A 19,355-nucleotide genomic window follows, 5' to 3' on the forward strand; every position below is an offset into this window, starting at 1 on the left:
CATTCCATATAGGTGCTGGTTCAAGTCCTGGCTGCTCCACTTCCAATCCAGCTCCCTCCTAATGTGCCCGGGAAAGCAGCAGAAAATGACCCAAGTGCTTGGGGCCCTGCACTGACATAGCAGACCCAGAAGAAGCTCTTGGCTCCTGGCTTCGGCCTGGCCCAGCCCTGGCAGCTATTTGGGGAGTGAACCAGCAAATCTAACATATCTTTCTCTCCCTTTCTCCCTTTTCCCTCTCTCTCTGTAACTTTCAAATAAATAAATAAATAAATAAGCCTTAAATAATAAAATAAAAATTTTCAAAAAAAATAGAACATGAAAGACAGTTACTCAAACTAAACTTGAAGGAAAAGTGGTGGAAAAACCAACAAACTCAAGATTTGTGGGACAATTATCAAATGGCATCTATGTCATTGGCAAAGGAGGAGAGACAAAACAAGGCAGAACAACTAGTGGAGGTGATGATGGCCAAAAGTTTTCCAGAATTAATGAAAGAGCAAATTACAAAGATCCCCAAATACACGGGGAAAAAAACCCCCACCTACATATGTCATGGTCAAATGGCTGAAAATCAAAAGAAAACAAGGTTGGAGACAGCTACGTAAATTTTAATATTGCCGTTTTAGGCAAATATAAAACCAATATACTCATTTCAGAAAAAAAAAACCAACTTCACTTAATGGCAAAACCTGTGAGATAAAGACGTTCTTTACTTCACGATAAAAGGGGAAAAATGCTAGAGCACTATTCTTACTCTGCGTGGCAAATCATAACGGAACATTCCAATCTGCTTTCCAGTGAATGCATCACACACATTGCAGGACACAGGTGGATCATTCTCCCAGTCACACGTGGCTCCAGCAGTAACTCCCAATTCAATGTCTTGATACTTCTATTAAAATAGGAAAGCCAGCATCACGGCTCACTACCTAATCCTCCACCTGTGGCACCAGCACCCGGGGTTCTAGTCCCGGTTGGGGCGCCGGATTCTGTCCTGGTTGCTCCTCTTCCAGTCCAGCTCTGCTCTGGCCCAGGAGTGTAGTGGAGGACGGCCCAAGTCCTTGGGCCCTGCACCTGCATGGGAGAGCAGGAGGAAGCACCTGGCTCCTGGCTTTGGATCAGCACAGCATGCCAACTGTAATGGCCACTTGGGGGGGTTAACCAATGGAAGGAAGACCTTTCTCTCTGTCTCTCTCTTTGTCTAACTCTGCCTGTAAAAAAAAAAAAAAAAAAAAAAAAGAAAAGAAAAGAAAAGAAAAGGAAAGCAAACCACAGAGTTGAGAGCGGTGGAGAAGGTCCATACTGTAGGAGTCAGCCTTTCACATCAGGTAGAAACCTGATCCAAAGATTTAGGGGAATGGATGGAAGATGCTGAAGACATGGTTGTGGACTGTTTATGAAGTTAAAGAATTATTCTTCAGCATGTTTCTGAAATAGATAAAATACTACATCCCTGGTAATTCACAAAGGAGTTACTGCAATGGCTGTAGACGTGGCTTGCTTTTGGGAATAAAGGCAAGATATTGCCCATGACAGGACTCCAGCTCTCAAGTAAAATACTGCAAATCTACTGCCTTATTACTCATTTAAGAGGTATTTCTTCCCAGTTTAAACAAAAATTTAGAGCAGAGTTATAATGTCTATATTACTTAGAAATGAGTCAGCTGGTACAGTCCTCAGGATTACCTAGGTATCCTTGTTCATTATAAATAAGCTCTGAAAACAGTAGGAAAGAGAAATCTATGGCTACTTCTTACTAATTCTTTCTCCTAAGTGCTGGGAATTTGAATATCGGAAGCGGGGTCAGGGTACATCTCAAAGTCACTCGGGAAACTCAGCTCGGGCCCAGCTCTCTTCCCCACCTGCGGCCTCTCAGCGGCTCTAACCTTTGCACTGCGCACAATGTTACCCAATACCTGTCCATTATGAAACCGCGATATCAGATTCCTCCTGCAGGAAGACAATGGCAGTGAAGACAGCCTTGTTTAATTAGCCTCCAGTAGCTGACAAAGGGTTAGGTACTGGCCAGAGAGAAACGTGGTAATCACACTCCCAGGCTTCAAAGAAAGTGGGGGGAGATTGAAAGGCTTTTTATCCGATGAGGGCCCAGCAAAGCTAGATACTTTCACCTCTATTATGGAAAATGTGAATAGAGATTGGAAAAATCACCCACGTTAGTGGTTTTTTTTTTTGGGGGGGGGGGTTGGTTTTGACTTGTAAGGAAATTGTTATAAACAAAATCATACCAACCACAAATACAACTGTAAACAGTTCATGGAAAGTATATATTATGAAGATATTATGCACAGACTTTGGAAATTTTTTTGCATCAAAATAAACCTACCTTTTAATTCCATTTTCCCAGAAACTCTTTGCAGTGCTCTGTGTAGATGGGCGAGGTTCATGTACAACAGTAAGACCCACTTACACAGAGGGAGGAGTGATCTGTTGCAGACTCAGTGGAGGCACAATTTCCCCATCCCTGCCCTTTATTTACACACAGATTAATACCGACTTAAAAAGCCTAGCTATTACTGCATTTTGTTTAAAGATGGGTCACCAAGCAGTGCACTTAGAGATTCAGCTGTCTCCTGAAATCTCAAGAAAATGACAGAGGAATGAAACTAATACAACCCAATAATTAAACTCTGTTAGAAGACAACGCATGATCTGTCTGAGGGCTCCCCCTCCCCAACACAGTTCCCACCGCTGCTCCCAGAACGCCTGGTGCTGAGTGTGTTCTTCGGGAGCTGCCCTTAGCACAAAGCTAAGTTTTGCTTTCCCACACAGAGCTTCCAGCCAGACTCACTGCATTTCACTCCTACACGTGCAGCACCACGTATGCAAGGAACAACTGAAATGTGAAAGAAGTAGTTAAATAGAGAAAAACCAAATCCCGATTAAGCTGAGATCCTCAGGAGACAGATGAGAACTTCAGTCCTAACTAATATCATCAAGAGATTCGAGAACGGGCCCGAGCTGTGGTGTGGTGGGTAAAGGCGCCATCTGCAATGCCGGCATCCCGTGTGGGCGCCGGTTTGGGTCCCACACGCACCACTTCTGATCCATCTTTGCTGATATCCTGGGAAAAGTGGTGGAGGATGACCCAGGTGCTTGGAAGAGACTCCTGGCTCCTGGTTTCTGCCTGGCCCAGTGCTAGCTGTTGCAACCATCTGGGGACTGAACCAGTGAATGGATGCTCTCTCTCTCTGTCTCTCCCTCTCTTGATAACTCTTTCAAATAAATTAATAAATGTTTAAAAAAGAGAACTGACACAATGCTACACCCATAGAATAATGCAATGAAAAAGAATCAGAGAACAAGCTCTAGAAAATGAAAGACATCAATGACAAAAGGAAAATTTTATACATGGGTTGGAAAAATATTAAGGAAATCTGATAAAACGTAGGATGTGGAACACACTAAAGGTATGGCAATGAAAAACAAATACACATTTGATTGAGGATGTTAAATTGCTGAACAAGAATATTTCCTTTTCTTTTTCTTTTTTAAGAGATTTATTTATTTGAAAGGCAGAGTTGCAGACAGAGGAGATGCGGAGAGAGAAAGACAGAGTGTTTCCACCACAGGTTCACTCCCCGAATGGCTGCAATGGCTGGAGAAGGCCAGTCTGAAGCCAGGAGCCAGGAGCTTCTTCTGGGTCTCCCACGTGGGCGCAGGGTGATCTGCTGCTGCTTTCCCAGAAGCCATTAACAGGGAGCTGGATCGCAAGTGGAGCAGCTGGGAACAAACTGGCACCCACATGGATGCCGGCATCGCCAAGCAGAGGTTTAACTCTCTATGGCACAATGCTGGCCCTGAGAGTATTTCTAGAAAGAGAAAATGGTGAGTTCACTGGGGCTGAAGGGAGATGCTAGCATTTAAAAAAAAAAGTATTTATTTGTTTATTTATTGGAAAAGCAGAGTGACAAAGAAGTAGATATCTTCCACCTGCTGGTTCATTCCCCAAATGCCTGCAACAGGTGGGACTGGGCCAGGCTGAATTTAGAAATGGGAAACTGACAAGGGTTCCAGGGACGCAAGTGTTTGCACAGTTACCTGCTGCCTCCCAGAGTGTGCATCAGCAGGAAGCTGGGTTGGAAATAGAGCCAGGCCCCAAGCCCAGGCACTCTGACATGGGAAGTGGGCCTCTAGAAGCCCTGGCCCACCTACTGTGCCAAACACCTGCCCCACACTACCCTTGAATCTAAGGGGTTCCACCGGACGAAGGGCAAGGATGATCAGACAGGAAGAAAAGAAAGGAAGAAAAAACCAGCATTAGTGTTTGGTCTTCTATCTCTCTGCCTTTCAAATGAAATGCAAATTTTTTATTTATTTATAAAAAATTAAAAGAAAGACACATACCTAGACATACCATATACAATTTCAGACTATTAAAGATAAAATATTTCTGTAAAGAAAATACGTCCCATATACAATCACATTGGCATCAGATTTCCTCAGTGACAGGGACTTTTCAGTGATATGTTCTGTGGAAAAATGATTTTCAACTTAGGATTCTATAGCCAGCTAAATCTATGAGGATTCCTCCCTACCCCAGACATTTATTAAGTACATAAGGAGATGTCCCAGAAAACTGAAGGCATAAACCAAGAAGGAAGATATGCTAAGATCAAGAAATGGGGGACCGGTGCTGTGGCACAGTGGGTTAAAGCCCTGGCCTGAAGCGCTGGCATCCCATCCCATATGGGTACTGGTTCTAGTCCTGGCTGCTCTACTTCCAATCCAGCTCTCTGCTATGGCCTGAGAAAACAGTAGAAGATGGCCTAAGTCCTTGGGCCCCTGAACTCGCGTAGGAGACCCGGAAGAAGCTCCTGGCTCCTGGCTTTGGATGGGTGCAGTTCTGGCCATTGCAGCCATCTGGGGAGTGAACCAGCAGATGGAAGACCTCTCTCTCTGTCTCTATCTCTCTCTGTAACTTTATCTTAAAAAAAATTACAAAAAAAAAAAAAAAAAAGATCGAGACTTGGTCATTCTAATTTATAAGAAGCATAAAAGAAATCCTAGATGATGGCTGTGCAGTAAGCAAGCCTGGCAAACAGCCTGTCCACGTGGAAAGACGGAAAACAAATCTTTAGATGGTATCCTGGAGATGTGCAAAGGATATGACAAACGCAGAGAATGGAAAAAGATTTAAAATTCCAAGTCTACCAGACAGTACACAAAAGAACAGATACACCACTGGTTTCCTAGTTTACTTACAAGTCTGACTCTTAGATATGCCACTTATTAAGTTTCAGCTTTGACAGTCAACCAATAGTCCAAGCACAGCACATAACTGCTATGGTTTGAAGTTTGTGCAGCTCTCAAAATTCATATGCTGAAACAAAATCCACATGGTGGTGGCATCAGGAAGTGGGGCCTTGGGGCCAGCATCATAGCACAGTGGGTAAAGCTGCCACCTGCAACACTGACAACCCAATCGGGAGATGGTTCGAGACGTGGCTGCTCCACCTAACATTCAACTCCCTGCATTTGTGCCTGGGAAAGCAGTGGAGGATGGCTCGTGTGCTTGGGCCCCTGAGCCCAGTGGTGGGACACCCAGAGGAAGCTCCAGGCTCCTGGCTTCACCCAGCCCTAGTTGTTGAGGCCATCTGGGGAGTGAACCAGTATATGGAAATCTCTCAGTTTCTTCCTCTATCTTTCAGATAAATAAAAAATGATCTTAAAAAAAAAAAAGTGGGGCCTCTGGGACATGATAATGTGGTGATAAATAGAAATGTTATCAGTTATAAATATATATATAAGTAAAAATAAAGATGAAACAAATTAGGAAGGGAGGTGAAGAGAAAAGAAAGAAAAAGGTGCTGGTAGTATACGTTATCAATGAAAGCCTTACAGATGATAGCAAATTAGCAGAAAAAAGTTTGAAGCTGACCAATAGTATAATGTATGTTAAAAGTAATATTGAAGCTCTATTTTATAAATATGTAATTACACAGAAACTATGTATTACACATTGAACATATATAATGTATGTATGAAAGTATATAGATACTTAGATAAAATTAAAATATCTAATTACATGCAAGTAGTTAAGTCATAATAAGAAAGCATGGGTAAAGACTGCTACAGTTTTGTTTGAGCTTTTTCATTGCAGTGATAATTTAATTATTAGTTAAAAATACACTGAGTGGATAGTTAGGAAGGTTAATTTTTGTACTGCCTGTTCAACAGGCATTAAATGAACACCATGAGTGAAGTGTGAGGGACAGAAACCAAACAAACTATTGCAAGAGCTTTTATGTTATTACTCATTTGTAAATCATGATCTCACCAACAGAGGGTCTTTTTTTTGTTAGACTAGTTCATTTCATTTTGCAATGGGGAAAAGTCAGCATTTTAGATTTTTCATTATCAAGTACATCTCTCAGTTAAACCTAAAGCTCCTTGACGGTACAAACTGAACTAAACTTAGTATCTAGTCTCAGGTCTTGAAAATTGTAGGCACTAAATGTATATATACTAAACATACAATAATGACCACATTTGATTTTTAATGAATAGCTTAGTAAAATACTAATCATAAGTCCAAGAAATAGAAACATTGATAAAAACAAAAACCTTGAGATTTATTTAAAAATCTCCTTAAAATGTTTAGCTTTGATATTCTTTACTTAGCAAGATTTCATACATTATAAAATACAGTAAGACTTTAGGTGGCTGATGTAGATAGCTGGTGTTTTTATGTTAGTTCTACCAAGGAAATAAGAGGTACATTTAACAGCTCAATCATACATTTACTTGTTTAGTTTTCTAAACTAACCTATCTTGTCCTCCTAAACAGATGAAGAAACAGGAATTATGGCCGAGACAAATTATTCAGCACCTTTAAGACATTCTTTCAGTCAAAATTAAGTGTCAATGGATACAGGTCATTTAGGCATACAACTCCCTCTTGTGGTTGTTAAGATAACCGAGTACCAGTGAAATCAAGTGTCAGGGCTCTTACAGCACCGCCACTGACATTCTAGGTAACTTATACAGACAGCCTAGTCTTTGTCCAACTTTTGTTAGCTTCCATCGAACAATGGAGAAAATTTCTCAGTTATGAATTTTTTAATTTGAATTTTTTAAAAACAGATTTGAACTTCCAGATGGGGTTAGCGTTAATAAGTTTAGGCACTCTATAGTATAAATAATGTCTAATTTCTCTAGAAGTTTAAAAACAAAAATGGGAGAATGGAATGTGCCTATTAAAAAAGTGCTTATGCCACCGGGTATGTGGCATGTATTTATGGATACAAAGATTTTAAGCTTAACAGAAAAAAGGGAAGAGACATTTTGCCACTGAAAAATATAATAGTACTTTTTTTCTAATGTGTTTTTGCCTGTCATTATGTGTATCAGGTGAATGTTATGTTTAAGTCGTGACAAAGTCATTGTGCACAGAAAATACAATAATCAGATACAAAAATAAATCTAGATTTTCCTAGCCTGTTAAACTCTGCTGACAGCAAGAACCACAACTATTTTATACACCATTATATTACCAGTCACTTGCTTAGTGACTGAATCACACAAGAATCAAAGATGGCATAAAGCCTCTTGTTTTCATACATTTGGCTGTTAAAAAAATTCTTTAATGATTTCTTAAAAGTCACTTTTATTTCAATGAAAGGCAGAGAGACAGAGAGAGGGACAGACTGACTGACAGATGGAGAAAGATCTTCCATCTGCCCATTCGCTCCTCAAATGCCCCCAATGGCTGGCTGAGCCAGATGGAAGCCAGGAGGCTGGAACTCATCTGGGTCTCCCACATGGGTGTTAGGGACCCACATATTTGAGCTGCCTAACAGAGTGCATATTAGTAGGAAGACAGATCAGAAACAGAGTACTGGGATTTGAACCTGGGCACTGCAATACGGGATACGGGCTTCCCAGAGCCGTCACCACTGTACTGCACACCTACCCTGGTTTTGCCACTGTTGAAGTCAAGTTGAAATTAGATCTTTCAGCAGTGCTACAACTGGGCTCAAAACAACACTATGAGGAATGTTGCTTAGTCATATAATCATTTTTGTGAAATTTATAGTACTTACATATATTAGTATTAATAAGCAATAAATGTTAGTATTTTAACAGAAGTGGTGAACTTCTTTAGATAATAACTTGTTGGCATTCATTTGCAGCTTCATTATATTTAGATACTAAGACTTTCATTTCAGAGAAAGGAAACTGGGGCCTAGAGACACCAAGAGAGCCTCAGTGAAATACACGGATGAGGGGCCCCGTGCTGTGGCGTAGCGGGTAAACCAACTGCCTGCAGTGCTGGCATCCGTGTAGGCGCCGGTTCGGAGTCCCGGCTGCTCCACCTCTGATCCAGCTCTCTGCTATGGCCTGGGAAGGCAGTGGAGGATGGACCAAGTTCTTGCACCCCTGCCCCTACGCGGGAGACTCAGAAGCAGCTCCTGGCTCCTGATCGGCACAGCTCCAGCAGTCGCGGCCAACTGGGGAGTGAATCGGTGGATGGAAGACCTCTCTCTCTCTCTCTCTCTGTAACTCTGACTTTCAAATAAATAAAATAAATCTTAAAAAAGAAAATACATGGATGAACCACGATAGGAACTGTGGATGTTTATTCAGCTTAGAAAGGTTAATATTTGAAAAATGGTAACCATTCATTATCAAGCATTTGAGGGCATGCATATGAGACCAGTTCAATACAATTCCAAGGCATGCCACTATAACCAAGAGGAGACACAGCACAAGATTTCTGTTCCTCTTTTATTTCAAAATCTTGGAATAGGGAAAGGCTTACTAAGTAAGATACAAACAAAACCCAGAAACTTTAAGAAAAAAATCCGAAGTCTGAATACATAAAAGTAAAAAATTTATTATAAGACAAAAATTTTTGTTGACTGAGTCAAAGCGATACATGATAACGAACTAAAAAAAAAAAAAAAAATACCCAGACCAGGCAGTCTACAAAGATAAATTCCCAAAATAAGAAATATGACTGGCTCTAAAAAGAACACACAGAATGATGCTCAACCTCATTCATATTTAAAGATGCAGATTTCATTTATGCTCCTAAAAATATAAAGATGTATATTTTTAACAATCCAAAACCAAAGCTGATTTTTTATATAGCAGACTGACAAAGACGACTTTCTGTCAACCACCCACTTGGTGATGGGTGGGAGAAGGAAGGAAGAAAGAACATTCATATAAATGTTGCCAGAAATGTTCACTGATGAGTACAGAAGTATAAACTGGTACAATTTCTTTAGGGAGAGCCTCAAAATTGAAACTGGCCACGTGTCCTGTAGCGGTCACTAGCGTCCTTCACCAACTATTCCTGTCTCAACTGTGCCTCCCATCCCCTCCGACTCGTTTTAGTCAAAGATTAACAGGGGTTGAGGCAGAAGCTTCCGAAGCCACTGTGGATCTGCTGTATTTCCTCTGTCACAGAGCAGAGACGGAACTTCCCGTCCCCTGGCAACCTGCGTGACAACAATGAAGACCAGAGTCCACCAGCTAATCTATAAGAGACGACAAGTGTGAACTAGAAAGAAACCTTTGCTGATTTGAAGATACAGTTTGTTACTGCAGCGTAACCAAGTCTAAATGATGTCTATCAAAATAAAAAATAGGCATATTCTTGAGTACAGCGGTTTCACTCCTAGTACCTTTTGTGCCAACATATGTGGACAAGGCACAAATATGGATAAACAAGGATTTCTCCGTAGCACTGTTTGTAAAAGCAAGATAGCAATGAATTCCATCAAGATATGACTGGTAAGATATTATGGTAGAAAATACTAGATGTAGCCATTTCTTTCTAAAATTAAAAAACAATTTTAAAATTTTATTTTCATTAATTAAAAAAATTTACTGTCACTTACTTGAAAGGCAGACATACACAGAGAGAGAGAGACACACACACACACACACAGAGACAGAGAGAGAGAGAGAGAGAGAGAGAATCGATCTTCCATCTGTTGGTTCACTCCCCAAATGGCTGCAACGGCCAGCACTGGGCCAGGCTGGAGTAGGGAACTCAATCTGGGTGTCCCATGCAAACTGCAAGCGACACAGTACCTGAGCTGTCACCTGCTGCCTCCCAGGGTGTGCATTAGCAGAGCCAGGACTCAAACCCAGGCAAGCAGATGTGTCAAATGCCTGTCCTTAGATGGAACTCTCAGAGATAAAGACAAAAAAGTAAAGTTAAAAAGCAAAACATTACTTTACAAAATGATCTATTTGTAAATAGCCAAGGGTTATCTCTGGTGAGGGAACTTTTCATAATGCACCCTCTGGTTCTCTTTCTCTCTTTTTAAAAAGATTTATTTGAAAGGCAGAGTTACAGAGTGAGAGTGAGAGTGAGAGTGAGAGAGAGTGAGAGAGAGAGAGAGAGAGATGGTCCATCTGCTGATTCACTCCCCAAATGGCTACGCTGGCTGGGACTGGGCCAGGCTGAAGCCAGGAGTCTGGACCTCTATCCGGTCTCCCACATGGGTGCAGGGGCCCAAGGACTTGAGACATCTTCTGCTGCTTCCCCATGTGCAATAGCAGGAGCTGGACTGGAAGTGGAGCAGCCAGGACACAAACTGGCACTCATATGGGATGTTGGCATTGCAGGCAGTGCCTTAACCAACGCTGGCCCCTGTTTTCTTTATTTTTAAAGATTTATTTACTTGAAAGGCAGGGCAACGGGAGTAGAGGGAGGGAGAGAGATGAAGAGAGAGATAAGAGATATCTTCCAATCTTCCATCCACTGGTTCACTCCCAAATGACTGCAATGGCAAGAGCTGGGCCATGTGGAAGACAGCAGCCTAGAACTCCATCTTGGTCTCCCATGTGGGTGGCAGGGCCCCAAGTACTTGGGCCATCACCTATTGCCTTCGCAGGTGCTTCGCAGGGAGCTGGATTGGAAATGGAGCAGCCAGGAGTTGAGCTGGCGCTTCATATGGGATGGTGGCATTGCAGGTGGCAGCTTACTAGCCCCATTGGCTTTTTAAATTTTTCTATAAAATCAATTACATGTAAAATATTGTAATGCAATCCCTAGCAGAATTCCACTGACTTGGTAGAAGCTTACAAGATGATTCTAAAATTTACATGAAGTACAAGAGATTCCAAAGAGCCATAATCATTTTGCGAAACAACAAAGCAAGAGAACTCACATGCTCCAATTTAAAAACCTTACTACAAAGCAATGGCAATTAAGACAGTGTGACCCTGAAATAAAGAACACACAAGATCAATGGAAAAGAACCAAGGGTCTAGAAATAAACCCATGCATTGCGGTCAACTGACATTCTACAGTGCCAAGTTCAGTCAGTGGGGAAAGAAAAGTCTTTTCAACAAACGCTGCTGGACGCTTGGGGATCCGCAGGCAGAAGAATGAAGTTGGGTCCTTGCCTCTGCTACTGTACAAAAATACGCTCAAAATGGATGAAAGATCAAAATATAAGAGCTACAACTACCCGACTTGTAAGAGAGGACATGGGGTTAATCTTCACGACCCTGAGTTTGATGATTTATTATTGGATACGATACTAAAAGCATGAACAACAAAAGAAAACTTAGGGAAACTGGACTTTTTTGGGGGGGGCAGGTAAAATAGCAAGGTTTATTAGGGAAGGGACATCCGTAAGGACGGATGGACACCTCTCCAGACAGAGCCTGAGAGACTGGAGGCGGGAGGGAAGGAGCGAGTTTACATGGTTGGGTGGAGAGATTACACCTGGCCAGACCAGGTGGGCAACTCAGCAGAGAGGCAGAGGGCTGAGCGCCGGAAAACTGGACTTCAGCAAAATAAAAACTTCTATGCTTAGAGACCCCATTAAGAGAGTGAAAAAATAAAAAATAAAAAATAAAAACAACTCAGGGAGTGGGAGAAAATAACTGCAAACCACATAAGGGACATATTGTGAGAATGTACAGAGAACTCACACAACTCAATAACAAAAACACAATTCCAGAAGCAAAGGATCCGAACAGGCATTTCTCCAACAAAATAAACAAACAGCCAATAAACACATGAAACAATGCCCAAGATTATTAGCCATTAGGGAAATGCAGACCCAAACCACAATGAAATACTGTATAGCCACAGGCATGAGAAGAATCACACAGACAATAGGAAGTGTTGGTGAGGATGAGGAAAAACCAAAGCCCTCCTATGCTGCTTGTGGGAATGCAAAATGTTGGCTGAGGAGTTCCTCGGTGGTTAGGTGTATAATTTACCCTAGGAGCCAGCAATTCCAGTCCTAGGTATATCCTGCAGAGAAATAAATACACACTATCACACAAAAACTTGCACACAGATATTGATAACAGCATTATTCATAATGATCAAAAGGTGGAAAAAAGACAAAAATGCCCATCAACTGATGAATGTATAAAATACGGTCTATCTGTAGAACGGTATATTGCTTGTCTGTGAAAAGGAATGAAATACTAATAGTTGCTGCAACATGGATGAATTTTTAAGTGAAAAAACTGAGAAACTGTGCTAAATGAAAAAAAGTCACAGAAGACCACACAGAATAGGATTTCATTTGTATGACATGTGCGGAATATGGACATCTCCACAGACAGAAAATAGGCTATCCAGCACTGACACTGGGAGTCACAGAGTAGGGGTGTGAGGGCTAATGGAGCATGAGGTTTCTTACTGAGGCAATCAAAGTGTTCTACTTCTAGCTGCAGTGGGACTGCAATATATTAAAATTCATAGACAAGACTGCAAATGAGTGAACTATAGGCATGTTAGCTATATCTCAAGAAAGTGGTTAAAATGACTAGCAATTAAAAAAAATAAACTCGGGGGCTGGTCATGTGGGGTAGCAAGTAAAACCACTGCTTGCAACGCTGACATCCCATATGAGCACCAGTCCACGTCCTGGCTGCTCTACTTCTGATCCAGCTCCCTGCTAATGGCCTGGGAAAAGCAGTGGAAGATGGCCCAAGTGTCTGGGTCCTTGCTACCCACGTAGGGGACCTGGATGAAGCTCCTGGCTTTGGCTGTTGTGGCCATGTAGGGAGTGACCCAGAGGATGGAAGACCTCTTTCTGTCTCTCTTTCTCTCTGTAACCCTTTCAAGAAAAATCTAAAAAAAGTAGAAAATATAAATTTAAAGAATGAAATAGATGCATGCATAATGAAATGCAAAGATCTTACGATATTAAGCAAAAAGCTGTGTACTGTATATTCCAATATTTGGAGCAGATCTAAGATATACTGAAGAGTATGGATATACAGTCCTCCCTCAGGATCCATGGGAGACTGGTTCCAGGATTCCCCAAAGATACCAAAATCCAAAGATGCGCAAGTCCCTTCTGTAAAAGGGCACAGTATCTGCAAGGTAACATATCTGTATCTTCCCGTTACTTTATATAATCTCTAGATTACTTTCAGTATCTAATCATGTACATGCTACATAAATAGCTTCTTTACAAGGACAAGAAAAAACTGTCTACATGTTCAGTTCAGACCCAAGTTTTAAAACATGTTTTCAATCTGGTTGACTCCACAGTTGAATGTGTGGATGAGGATAGGAAGGCTGACTGATATTATATAATCTCACATATATGAGGAAATGAAGAATCAAAAGATAAAGTAGGCATTTTTTTCCCCATCTTGGTGAAAAACTGGGTTGCCCGAGGAAGGCGTTTTGTTCTCTATATCTATAAAAGTTGCCAGTGTTAACAAAAGACACAGCACTAAGATGAGAATAGGGGCTGATGCCGTGGTGCAGCCAGTAAAGCCATCACCTGCAGCGCTGGCATCCCATATAGGCATCGGTTTGAGTCTCGGCTGCTCCATTTCCCATCCAGTTCTCTGCTATGGCCTGGGAAAGCAGTTAGAAGATGGTCCAGATCCTTGGGCCCCTGCACCCAGGTTTGAGATCTGGAAGAAGCTCCTGGCTCCTGGCTTTGGATTGGCCCAGCTCTGCCTATTGCAGCCATTTGGGGAGTGAACCAGTAGACGGAAGATTTTCTCTCTCTCTCTCTAAACTGCCTTTCAAAAAATTTAATAAATCTTCAACAACAACAACAAAAAGATGGGAGCACACTAGGAAGTCTCAGAATACACGAATATCTGATAAATGACTTCTCTATACTTTTCAGAAGTTGGGCAGAGTTGGGGGACAGGACTCAGGAACAACGCAGCTGCCTGACCAGAGCCATCAAGCAATCTTCACGTCTGTGTGTGTTCCTCCTAACAGGTCTAAGAGTCTTCCTCATCCCTGTATGCTTGAAGCTGACATCTTTCCTCAGCTCTGATTTTTATCTGTCTCAGATTCCTGTTGTATTAAGAACTCCAGGTTACCACTTCTAGGGCAGGCAGTGGCGTCAGACTCAGTGTCAGCACAAGCAGGACCCTACAGAAGTTCATTAAGTGACTTCTTTTTCTTCAGATTACCCTATGGCAGAGGGCACACCCAATAATGTGCCTTTTAAAAATATGTGTTTTCATTTTTGATAATTATTTTATTATAGTATTTTTAGATTTCAAATGTCAGACAAAAAGAAGAATAACACATTTTAGTTACCAATTTAATGTCTGTTCCCGCCTAAATTTGAAAATATTTTCTTATGATCTAGTCTCTGGCTCTACTTATCTTTCTATTCTGAAGTGGATGTTCCAGGAGTTTTAGAAAGGTCAGTCACACTGCAGAAGGCAGAGGTACTTCTTGTCTCTTTCTTACCTACACTACTCAAATTGGAGTTTAGAAATAATCTTTGCTTAAAGACCAGTCTTGGGGCTGGGGCTGGAGCTTAGTAGGCTAAGCCTCTGCATGTGGTGCCGGCATCCTATATGGGTGCTGCTTCAAGACCCGGCTGCTCCACTTCTGATCCAGCTCTTTGCAATGGCCTGGGAAACCAGTGTAAGATGGTCCAAGTGCTTGGGCTCCTATACCTGTGTGGGAAACCCATGGAAGAAGCTCCTGGCTCCTGGTTTTGGATCAGCCCAGCACCCGCAGTTGCAGCCATTTGGGGAGTGAACCAGAGATGGAAGACCTTTCTCTATCTCTCCGTCCCTCTGTAACACTGCCTCTCAAATAAATAAATAAATAAATAAATTTTTAAAATAAAAAAGATTAGTCTTACTGTAGTACTGCAGACTGTGCTATATAAACTATAAAGCATTACACACATGCAGAGGAAAGACAGACTGCGTCTCAGCAAAGAGCCATCGCGATTTGTCTTCAACCGAGTTGACGAAACACTAGATCTATTTGCTGTCAGCGGATGACACAGAAACCTGGTTGGGGTTGGTGTTGTGGCAAAGCAGGTTAAGCTCCTGGTTCAAGTCTTGGCTGCTTCACTTCTGAGCTAGCTCCCTACTAATGCATCTGGGAAAGCAGTGGAGGATGGCCAAGTACTTGGGCCCCTGTACCCACATGGAAGACCCAGATAAAGAGTTCCAGGCTCCTGGTTTCGGCTTGGCCCAGCCCTAGCCATTGTGGCCATCTGGGGAAGGAACAAGCAGATGGAAGACCTCTTTCTCTGTACTGCCTTCAAGTCAATAAATAAATCTTAAAATCTTAAAAACAAAACAAAATGAAAAAAAAAAAAAAAAGAAAAAACAAAAAACCTGATCAATACCAGTTCCATAGTAAACCAAAAGGAACAGCGGGCACACACCCAAGCACAAGGGCACACAGTCAGATGGACGTTAACAGGGAAGAGAGCAGCCACACAGAGGCAGACACGTGTGCTCTCTGTCTCTTGCCATGTGGTGCTCAGAGCTGCCTGGGATTCTGCCAGTGAGAAGGCCATTGCCAGATGAGGCCCTTGGATGTTGAACCTCTAGAAAAAAGAGCCCAAATATATCTCTTTTCTTTATAGCTCATCTGCCTCAGGTATTCTGTCTTAGTAATGCAAAGCTGACTAATGCAACTTTATTTTCATATTCCAGTTAACTGTGAATGGCTTTGTTAATTTATAATATCCAGTTAAATGGGAATGTGTATTTTACTTGCAAATTTCCCTTTATAAAATTATCTTCATAAAAATTGCTCTCCATTTAAGAATCAGTAACTCTTCAAACAGGAATTCTGCTGTTTTGACAGGAGAAAAGAACAAAGATGACTTTGAGGGAGGAAGAGAAATTAAACAGCAGTGGAAGAAACTCATAGTACATTACAACTCAGACATGGCTGAAACTAAGCTAAGCACCTGGGCTTCACCACTCAGAGACTAGAAATGACCAAGTTTGGCTGAGCCCTGGGCACTTTGGTGTTTGAAAGCTCGAAAGGTGATTATGGAATCTGAAAGCACCACAGCTCATCTTGGATGGAGAATCATTAGTGTGCAACTGTTTAAACATAAAATAATCCTAATCAATCAAGCCCTTCTAGAAACTAAGCAGCAAAGTCAGTGTATAAGAAATTTTATAAAGGACAAGTGGTAATAGGGGGCTGTGTAGTATTTCTCAACCTATCACCCTATGGTAAACACATGGAAAAACTCACTGCAGGTAGAAAGATGGCAAAGATTCGCCTTTACTCTAAGACTCATAGTTAATTTGTACACTTTCATGCCAATACTCAAGAAAAACCCCTTCATCTCCACCTTTCTTATCTGAATGAATTTACAGTGTACTACTGAAGATTAAATACATGGCAGAAATTCTTTACCTAAACATAGATATAATTTACATGCTATTCCAGAAAAAGATAATAAATTGAAATAGATTTAAAACTAATATTCTTATTCACAATTCCAAATAAAAAGAACTGTTACAGTAACCGACACTTAAGGCAGGCCAAAAGACACAACTATTAGGAATAAGATTTAATTTTCTCTTTGAGTTAGACTAGTATAGAGCAAGAAGCAATTAAAGACTTTGATATAGCTTAAGATTAACAAAATCATATTAGAGAAATGAAGATAATTCTTTATTCTTCAAGTATCTGATCACAGAAGGCAGATTTTACCACATTAGTCATGAGTCAAATAATCTCTAAAATGTGCTTTTATTTGCAGAAATCTTAAACAGAAAGCCAATAGCAGTGTAAGAACCTATTACAGACATTAAGAAAGTACTATAATACTAAAAGTACTATACTAAATACTAAAAGTACTATAATACTAAAATACAACCAAAGTAGGTTATTTTGAAAAGTTGGTAGCTGTATTAAAACTTCAAGTTACAATGATAGCTCAAATACTAAGATAATATTATTTGGGGCAACATTTTAAAAGATGAAATAATAACACTGACACCCATGTCTGCTGTGAAATCCAATGTATCCCCAAAAGCCCAGCATGCAACAATATCCCCACTTCAGTACTAGTATTACCTTGTGTGTAGGCAGCATCATCAGATCCCATACTCAACTTCCGTGCTTCACTGATTCTATCCACATGTGCTAACGTAGGCTCCGTGAGGTGCTGAATATTCTCTGTTTCTACATAATGATCAGGATGGTTGAGAAGATTGGTAAGTTCAAAGGTAGGGGACACCACTCCTGGCGAAACCGCAGGGGGTTTATTGGGAGAAACTGTGATTTTGAAAGTGTATTTTGTGTTGGGTTGAGTGACCACCACTCGAGGAGAAGTTGCAGAGTTACTGCCTATGGCTCGACTTTTGGGAGGGTGGTGATGGATAAAGGCAGGCCCCATGCTCACTTGCCCAGACACATTCCTGGAGGCGGCAGAGGCCCCAGAGTTTGTGGATATGAAGAGGGTAGGCTGATTCCGCAGGACCTGTTCATCTCCTGTGGTGGCATTCGCTGAAATATAGACCTTAGGTTGACTACGGGATATGACCTCATCAGTGTTCGGAGGACTGGCAGCTATGTAAACAGTGGGCTGGTTTCTATTTAGAGTCTGGCTATTGACCGAAGAGGAACTGCTGGAGGTTCGAGGCCCAGAAGAACGCAATTTTGAAGAACTGTTTCTTTGTGGTGGTTCAAGTTTGATTTCAATCTGGTTTTTTCGAGGTCCTGTTGAAATATTCTGAATGTTATACTGGCTATGGGCAGAAGACTGGGAGCTACCAGATGAGTGAATCGTTGGCGGCTGTGGGGTAGTGGGTGAGCTGATGGGCATGTAGACGTGGGAGGTCTGGTGGCCTTGCTGGCTTGATTGCTGGGCTGAGGTATGTGGCAGAGGGTTAGATGCAGGGTAAGTAGTCCAGGGACCAGGCTGTGAAGGCTGATAGACTTGTTGAGGGTTCATGGGATTAAACTGAGACACCCAGCCAGAATGCTGTTGTGTCTGTCGAGTTGTACCACTAGGAGTTGTAATGTAAGGCCTTATATAGATAGAATTTCCCTGTGGACTGTTAAGTACAGGTGGAGGTACACCATGTATGTGCAAAGATGTAGGAGTATTACGACCAGTCTGGATATTTGGGGCTAACGTCACCATGATGGGGTTAAATCTGGGAGTTTGTTGAGAAAGGTTAGATGCTCCTTTGCTGCCTAAGTGAAATCCAAGATGTGGTGTTGAATTTGAAGCACCAGATGTACTGGACATTCCAAAAACATTAAAGCCTTGAGGAACTTGAGCTGGTGCTGTTTGTGGCTCCTGTTGAAACAGTTCATTATTGGACTGACCACCTTGAAGTTGTCCATCACTAATGCTGTGCGTTAGAGTCCTGCTTCCATTCATTCTATTTCCTTCTCTTCCATGGTGGTAAATGTTCTGGGACTGCAAGTCCAAGTTGAGGGAAGTCATGTGATTGCGTAGACCAGAAATTCCAGAATCATCTGAAAAATTCAAGTCTCCTTCACCATAAAGATACCTTGTACTCTCCTGAGAGAGAACGGCACAGCAGGCATCCAGGTTATTATTATTCTATAAAACAAAATAAAAATAGCTCAGTGTTAACAATCAGAAGATAATACTTTACTCTCAGCACTAAAAACATATTATGTGATTAACAAGTGATTGGTTAATACAATTATAACAGATATTTTGAAGCTTCATAGTTGAGAACTATTCTTTATACAAATCATTGAATTAAAAATCCTCACTCCTGATGTATGAAAAAGGTGTGAATAATAGTGAAAAGTAAATCAAATGACTGCTCTGGTTTAGGAGCTTTGTAGTAAAATAGATTTATGCAAATACAGTAAACCTGTAACTTAATTAAAAGTACAATTTTAATGTTGAACAAAATAATTCAAAGTATATAATTAAATGTTCTTTTAAAATTTAAATGACATAATTTAACATTTCTCAAACTACTTGGAATAAAATATTCTATCAATGCTTAAACTTCTTTTAAAGGAGTGACTCTTTTAAAACCTAATTTGTAACATTTAACTTAAAAAAGTTCTAAAATTCACACCAAAGTCATCTCAATTCCTCAAGTGTATCCTCTTAACTTGTGCAAAATTTGTTTCTATCTGTGAACAGACCCTC

At 41.1% G+C, this 19,355-nt stretch overlaps 1 protein-coding gene across 4 annotated transcripts in view; it reads right to left on the bottom strand.

Annotated features, from left to right (window-relative positions):
- Nucleotides 1-19,355, bottom strand: part of TAB2 (TGF-beta activated kinase 1 (MAP3K7) binding protein 2) — a 99,516-nt gene that overhangs the window by 14,766 nt on the left and 65,395 nt on the right. For all 4 annotated transcript variants that reach the window (XM_051836814.3, XM_051836815.3, XM_089333644.1 and 1 more), the window contains one exon: nucleotides 17,285-18,785. In XM_051836814.3, coding sequence (XP_051692774.1) covers nucleotides 17,285-18,785 — 1,501 coding nt within the window. The remainder of the gene's footprint in view (nucleotides 1-17,284; nucleotides 18,786-19,355) is intronic.

This window comes from Oryctolagus cuniculus, chromosome 5, assembly GCF_051225735.1.
Source record: "Oryctolagus cuniculus isolate XC-2025 breed Fujian yellow rabbit chromosome 5, ASM5122573v1, whole genome shotgun sequence".
Lineage (NCBI taxonomy): Eukaryota > Metazoa > Chordata > Mammalia > Lagomorpha > Leporidae > Oryctolagus > Oryctolagus cuniculus.